At 37.7% G+C, this 7844-nt stretch overlaps 1 protein-coding gene across 1 annotated transcript in view; it reads right to left on the minus strand.

The window, feature by feature from the left end:
• Positions 1-22: 22 nt before the first annotated feature.
• The window catches only part of LOC111640796, a gene marked incomplete at its 3' end in the record, with an annotated part of 15228 nt that continues 7406 nt past the window's right edge, over positions 23-7844 (minus strand). Inside the window, exon 3 of the mRNA XM_023386856.1 lies at positions 23-477. Within this exon, the coding sequence (XP_023242624.1) occupies positions 23-477 (455 nt within the window). The remainder of the gene's footprint in view (positions 478-7844) is intronic.

The raw sequence follows: 7844 nt of genomic DNA on the forward strand, positions 1-7844 counted from the left end.
TCAACAAAAATTTGTGATTTACTAAAGAAGTATACAATCGTTCATCCCTTTTTCTGTAGCTAGTTTTATCAAATTAACCAGATTTGCGAAGTAAATGTGCAAAATACGATCACTTATATATTTTGCAATACCGTGTATATCCAATGATAAAATTTTATTAAAAAATTCACAATTGAGAAGTTCACTACGGGCACTGGTATATAAACTGATAATACAAAGATAAATTTTGCTTCCAAGTGGAGTAAGAAATATGTTTAGCAATGTGTTTATTGTAACTCCAGTCGCTGATGTAAGGCATTTAGTCAGATTTACTACATTTGCCTCACTACTATTGTAACAAATTTTCTCTAAGAGGCACGTCGATAGACTTGACGATAGATTCTTAAGAAAATTTTCAGCAGTGATGTTTTCACCTCCACACCCGAGTGATGGTATCATTTTTGGATTCAGACATTTCGGTAATTCAATCGATATATTCTGAAAATATCAAAAAATGTATAAACTTAAAAACTATTTATAAATTTATCACTAGGGGGGTTTGTCGTAGTGTGTAATTATGTAAGTGAGCTGTGAATGGGGTAGAGGTATGCTGATTTTTAAAGGAGTTATTTGAGTTTAAAATTCACCTCATAGAATTGTATTAACATTGCAAATTTTTGAATTTTCGGCTGTTACCGACCGTTGCAACATATTTTAACGAACTTAAACGGTTATTTTTAACGTTCCTTCAACAATTTTTCGCTGTTTTTGCCTTTTTATCAGTTTTCTTTGTTTTAAGCTAGGATTATTTTAAGCTTTTATTTTATTTAATTAATATTAAATTTTATTAGCTTCTTTTGGCTGGGTTCTAACCTAGAGGTAGGTAGTTTATTTGGCCCCAAAAAAAGAAGAAAAAAATTTTTTTTAAATTTTTATTTATTTATTTATTTTACTTTTTATTTTTTTCCACATCTGTATGAAGAGAATTGGGAACAATTCTCTGGTACAGATGTTCCAAGGCAATAGGGCCAGCTTTTGTTAGGATAGCCCAGGGCTTCTTAAATTATGGATCGCGACCCATTTGGGGTCGCTTAGCGAAATCTTGGGGTCGCGAGATTTTAATGCAAAATATTAAAAATAATTTGTGAGAGTTTGAAATTGGCTAGCTTTGTGTCATAGGTTTCGTGAGTTGCTCTTTGTGTGTGAGTTGCTTCTGGTGCAGGGAGACAATGATTTAGCAACACTGATTCAGTGGCGTACCGTAGTGGGGGCGGCCCGCCCCGGGCGGCACTTTTTAGGGTGCGGCAAAATTTCACAATAAATAATAATATCTTGTAAAAATTTGAAACATCCTAATCTATACTTGCATCGCGCCTACGATAGTGCTATCGTTCTGTAGACCTTTTTTTTGTTGTACGATAGAACTATTTTAAACGGGTCGCTGCACTACCACCGAATTTTTCATTGCTTTTTCTGTGACAAAACTGAATTTTGGTCTTTTAAATTGAAATAGCTATATAAAGGGGGGCGAAATTTTCCTCCGCCCCGGGCAGCTGACACCCACGGTACTCCACCGCACTGATTGTAGTGTGAACTAGTGTAGTGTTGTCGCTTTTCAGTGTATTCAGTTTTCTCTGTTCCATTGTAACACAAGAGTGAACTGTGGTAGTACATCATTATTGTTTTTGCAAATCTGTATTTATCTTTATTTTATATTTTTTTGGGTCGCGAAAAAATCACAATCATAAATGGGGTCGTGAATAAAAAAGTTTAAGAAGCCCTGGGATAGGCCATATCCTCTTACTCTCTTGTTGGTTAGTCTTGCTGGGGTTACACATTAAATATTACATAACAGTCAGGACTAGGTATTGCTACGCACTGCTGCACTGCTGTAACGGAAGTTGGAAAAACAACTGCTTCCGGCGTGTTAGTTTTCAAGGACTTGTAGATGTGAACTGAAAGTTCAAGAACTTTCAATTCACATCTACAGGAGATAGGTGCCTACATTCTGGCCAGACTACACAATCGATATGGATCGCTTGCAGAATTCTCAACCTGAAGTTGAGATTATGCTGTTAGAAGAGTCAATTTTGAAAGAGGCATCGAGCTTCTAGAAAGGGTCATGGAAATTTGTCCAGACACCCTTTGCTTCAGACCCAACAGGGAAGTGAGGAGCAAAATAAGGAACATAACAGCAAAACAGCACGGATGTATCCACCAACTATACGGAGTTCTGAGGGAACTCCAAGCTAAATCGTCTATCACGGCACCAACTCCAATACCCCAGACGCTTACTTATGCGGTCAGAGCAGAAATTAACTGTAGTCCAAGTCTACAACCAAAAATATCAACAAGACACTTAACAACAAAGTGAACATAGAAGGCCCAGGAAGGAGAATGGCCCTGATGTTATATCCTAAGCAGGATGAGAATGAAAGAGTGTTAATAGAAAAAAAAAAATAATTGCTACACTCAGGGAAAGAGTAGAGCCCCACAAGCTTGGGGTCAGCATAAAAGCCATTCGTGAAATCAAAAGAGACGGAGTCTGAATAAGAGTGGGGTCTCATAAAGATGGGCACACCCTCAAAAAAGCTGTGGAAGCAGTCCAAATCTGGCTACCAAGATTACAGCTAGGGTCTCTGAGGGATGACGTCCAAAAATCATAATGCTACATGTTCCCAACTATATTAAAAAACGAACAAATCACTGGAACGCTCTTCGAACAAAATTAAATCTGGGTGGAGATGACAAAAGAAGATTTCAAAGAGCAGTGTAAAATAACAACAACACTAACCGGAGGAAGGGTGAGCGAAAATTGTCGGCACGTCATATTGAGTGTCACTCCTAGGATTAGAAACATACTCATAGAAGAAAGATATTTGGCATTGGCCTGGAGCCACATCAAGGTGGACGATTTCATCTTGGTGTTGCATTGTTTCAAGTGCTGCGGATTTGGGCACTTCGCTCGTGACTTTGGGAGCAAAATGAGGTGTAGCCACTGCACAAAAGATTATAAGTTTTTCAGATTGTTCTGGCAAGAATTCCAAACCAATCTGCATTAACTGTATGATCTCAAACAAAGGTCTTCCTATGGGGAAAAGATATAATACAGAGCATAATGCCTACGACTCAATCTGCCCCACGACATAAAAATGAAGACGGCTTCAATAAAAGTCATTAATTATGGGTACTAGCAACCAGTACAATCCCGAACCTAAGTAAAAAGTTTGTTACTACTGAGTGTGTTCAAACTAGCCACTTCTCACTTCATCGAGTGTCGTTTTACATCCTACCAACAGAAAGCATCCAGGCTCCATTCCAGGACATAGGCCGTATTATTCAGTCCCTTTCCAACACTCCCTTCTACATTACTGAAGATTTCAATGCAAAATCGCCCTTGTGGTCTGCGCCGAAAGAAGATCCACGAGGTAAAGACCTCAGGAAACTTATTGAAGAGCATTACTTATTTTCTACAAACACCAGCGATCTCAAAATTTTCCACAACTTGGGGAAAGAGCTGGAGAGACGTGTGTATCTGCAATACCCCATTATTTAACAAAGTCATCTATTGTTCTACTCCTGACAAGGAAAATCCTAGCGACCATAATATATTTTGACTAAAATTGACCATTGTGTTCCAACAGGCAACATAAAAATTACAAGAAAGACAAACAGATGTATATGAAGAGACTCTTAAGGATATGGACCCGGGCCCCTTCTTTCACATTCAAGCATCTGGTGATCTTTTGATTGAAAAACTAACTTCTACTATGCTACAAGCACATAACTTCGCTACCAGGAAAAAAAACACTACCTGCGATGATCCGTAGAAGGTGCCATTTTACATTGCATTCAAAAAGGTCAAAGTCTCTAACATACCAAATGCAATAATGAAGGAAAATGGAAATTTCACAGCAGACCTGGATGAAACTTACGACTACATACTAAGTAGCCTTTTTCCAGAAAACAACCAACACGAAGGCACTGAAATTCATAAACGGGTCAGAGAAAAAAGCAAGTTAATCAACAACAACTCACTAGACAAGAACTTCACACCATCGGAGATAGGGAAACACTTCAGGCATATAAATTAGAAAAAAGCTCCCAGAATGGATGTCATCTAAGGAAATATGGCAGAGAGGGGCCTATCAGGTCATCCCCACTACATTCTTAGTGATTTACAAAAAAGTGTTTAGAATTGGGCTATTTCCCTAAGAAGTAAAACATATTCCATATTAAATTAATTCCTAAAGGCAACATTGGAAAACAGACCAGGCCGCAAGACTTCCGACCCATCTCGATGCTTTCTATCCTTGGAAAGGTGTTAGACACTCTAATTGCAAGGAGACTACAACATCATATGGAATCAAGGCAGCTGTTCCACCCAAACCAGCATGGGTTTAGGATAAACAGAAGTACAGGGACAGCCCTCTGCCAGCTTTTGGGGATTATTAAAGGAGCCAAACAGAAAGACATGCATACATTAGCTGTGTCTATTGTTGAGATTTCAAAAGAGCATTCGACTACCCATGGTTGCCGGTGATATTAGACTCCCTCAATAACAATAATTTCCCCAAAAACATCACTGCATTATTCAGGAGTTTTTTTTACAAGACAGAACAGCGTGTATTATAACAACACAACTACACTCACAAGAGCAATAAGTAGAGGCTGCTCCCAGGGATCTTGTTCTGGGCCTCTCTTGTGATTGTTGGCCTATGATGGCCTCTTGAGGTTACAGAACAATCAAGCTTCCAATCAAGCAGCTCCTGATGCTGACATAGTTGGCTACTCTGATTGCAATGAAGCACAAGAACCAAGAGGTATTGCAAGTTAACATGAATAAATTATTAAAGTCTGTCAATAGATGACCCGAAAATAACAAGCTTAAAATCAATATTGAAAAATGTAACTCAATAGTTTTTCCTAGGAAAAGGCCCCTAGACAAGCACCCAGCTATCAAAATCAATGGCTAAAAAATCCGGCAAGTACCAAAATAAAATATCTTGGGATCCTGATAGATAACACACTCACATGAAATACCCATATTCAAACATCAAGAAAAAATGTACTAAACTCGTCCATTCTCTGCACTCTATTTGTAGAAACCAATGGAGTATAAAACACTATACTTAGCAGAACAATCTACAAATGTGCTATTGAACTAGTGGTACTCTATGGGGATGAGGTTTGGGGAAAGATAGTCAGGAAGCAACAGACTAAAAGAAACATTTTATCCATCCAATGGGCCTGCCAGCAAACTGTAGCAAGAGCCTACAAAACAGCACTTGCCAATGCGCTCCAGGTACTGGCAAACTTAGCTCCCTTAGTCCTCAAAATCCTGGAAACATACTGGAAGTTTCATCTAAGTAGAAATCCTAGTAGACTCCTTACAGAGATTGACCTTCCAGCAAGTATTAAAAGCATAGCTGAGTACATCATTAAACACAATATGGACTACACCCATAGGCATCACAAACTGCACCCTGCCTGCAGCCAGCATGCTATAAAGTATAAACAATATCCACACCGCTACCCAAGACAATCAGCCACAGTTCAAAATCTTTATGGATGGGTCAAAGATCCAAGAAGGTGTGTAGGGTGTTTTGCAGTTATCATTGGACCAAACGAACAGATTGGCAGATGGGTGCAAAGCTAGAACAGCATTGTATAGTCAACCAAGCCGAGAACCTTGTAGGAACTCCAGTATGTAGACACTAACTTTAACAAGAAAAATGAAACTTCTGTGGAAATTCTTCGTGACAGCAAGACAGCCTTATTACAAGTCCACAAATTAAATTCAAAACTGAACATCATTGCACGAATAGTAACCCTCCTCCAGTAAAAGACCTCAAGGTCTCATTTATGTGGGTTAGGGGCCACTCTGGCATTGGGGAGAATGAGAGGGCCGACCTTCTTGCAAAGAGGGTGGCACGATCATCGATAAAACCAGTGTTTGGGGAACTCCCCAGCTGTTGGCTTCATGAGGAACTTAAGAAACTTACCATCTCGGACTGGCAAGCCAAATGGAACAGCGATACAACAGGAAGAACTACCCATGATTTCATGCCAAACATTGCTAGTAGGCAAAAGATTGTACTGGTGATAGAAAGAATAGTCTGTGTGTATTTCTATTAATAGGACTTATTAAACTGATATATAAGATTACTGCAAATCAGTCACACAGATTAAAATTGTTTTATTTACATTTACCTGGACACATACATATTGCGTTTCGAATAAGAATTTTATATTTTATTATTGTCGGAAATTTAAATGTGTTTATTGTTTTAATTTTTACGTAGAATTTATTAGTTAAATACCTGCTGAAGAGGGACATACAAGACCGAAACGCAATATGTGTCCAGGTAAATGTAAATAAAACAATTTTAATCTGTGTGACTGATTTGCAGTAATCTTATACAGTGAAAACTGCTTAGGCAACCACCTTCATTCGACGGGCACCTGTCAAAACGGGCAAAACTTTCTGGCACGGAATAGTTTATCCATAGAGTCTTCGTATAAGTTACCTGTATTAAACGACCACCTGTGTGACACGACCGGGGGCATCGAGTTTTGGTCCGAAACAACATACAACACCTGTAATAAGCGACCACTTTCGCGAATATATCTGGTCTAAACTATTGTAAGAACCCATCTCAACAACGTTTTCCCCCTCCTAATATAATGAATTAGTCTAAACTCTCGTTCGAATTCATCCCGGGCACTTCTCCCACCCTTGAAATTAGGTGCAGGTGTTAATAAATAAGTCTAGCAACAAAGGAAATTCATTTCAGTTTGTTGGAAAATGTCCGAAAAACGAAAGAAATGCATAGTGCTGTCGTTAGAAGATCGTATTAAAGTTATCACTACAGCAATTAGCGGCGAAGTTTAACTGTGGGAAAACGAAATTGATTTTACCCTAGACCTAGGGTGCATATACTTTTTGAATCAAACTGATCCAAGATTACTCTGATCATTCAATCCTGTATACAAACGAACTGTAGAGATCTGATCAATTTCTATCAGCGTATACAAACGCCATCTAAGCTCAACTGGATCGCGACAAACTGATCCGAATGCAGTGTAGGATCGTTTGGATCGGATAGAAAAGATTAATTAAAGATGTCGACCACCACGGTTAAAGTCAAGCTTAAATATATTTCTTTGCTGTGAACTTTAACTGTCGACAATCCAAAGTACTGTACTTAAAACTTACAAATGGTAAGTATAAACATCATTATTAAAATATCCGATAAATTGAGATGAAAAAATAAGTATTTAGAAACAATTTTGCGAGATTGTACGGGGAAAATGATTGGCGTGTATTCTCCCATTTTGCGATTTTCTGAGCAAATTCATAGTGTAAATGATATTCGATCTTAATTGTATACTTTCTGCCAACTTAAACACTTGACAGAAGCGATCTGTATCGCGAGATAAAGACTGATCTGATCTTAGAGATCAATCTATGCGAAACGAAAAGTATATGCACCTCTACAGTATTTTCCTTGGGGTGTAAAATATTGTACACAATACAATTAATCGGCTGATCTCATCGTTTGATAAAATCTATTTTTATTTATTTATTTTGAAGCTCATATACAGTACACGTGCGATAAATAGTTTCTGTATCAACCTACCTTATTTCCACGATATTTTTAGAAAAATAATGTCCAAGTAATTTTCGCAGGCAAAATATACAAAAAACAATAAACGCATTAATGCAAAAATCAGTTTTACTTCCTTTTTCGATTCCGCGATTGTAATGAAATCGTATAATGAGAAAAAATAATAAAATCGTTTTATTATTAATTAATAATTTTTCTTATTGTACTTAATTAATTAAGAAAATATTAAATATT

This window comes from Centruroides sculpturatus, unplaced genomic scaffold (assembly GCF_000671375.1).
Source record: "Centruroides sculpturatus isolate CEXI.00-Female unplaced genomic scaffold, Cexi_2.0 scaffold1372, whole genome shotgun sequence".
NCBI classification, from domain to species: domain Eukaryota; kingdom Metazoa; phylum Arthropoda; class Arachnida; order Scorpiones; family Buthidae; genus Centruroides; species Centruroides sculpturatus.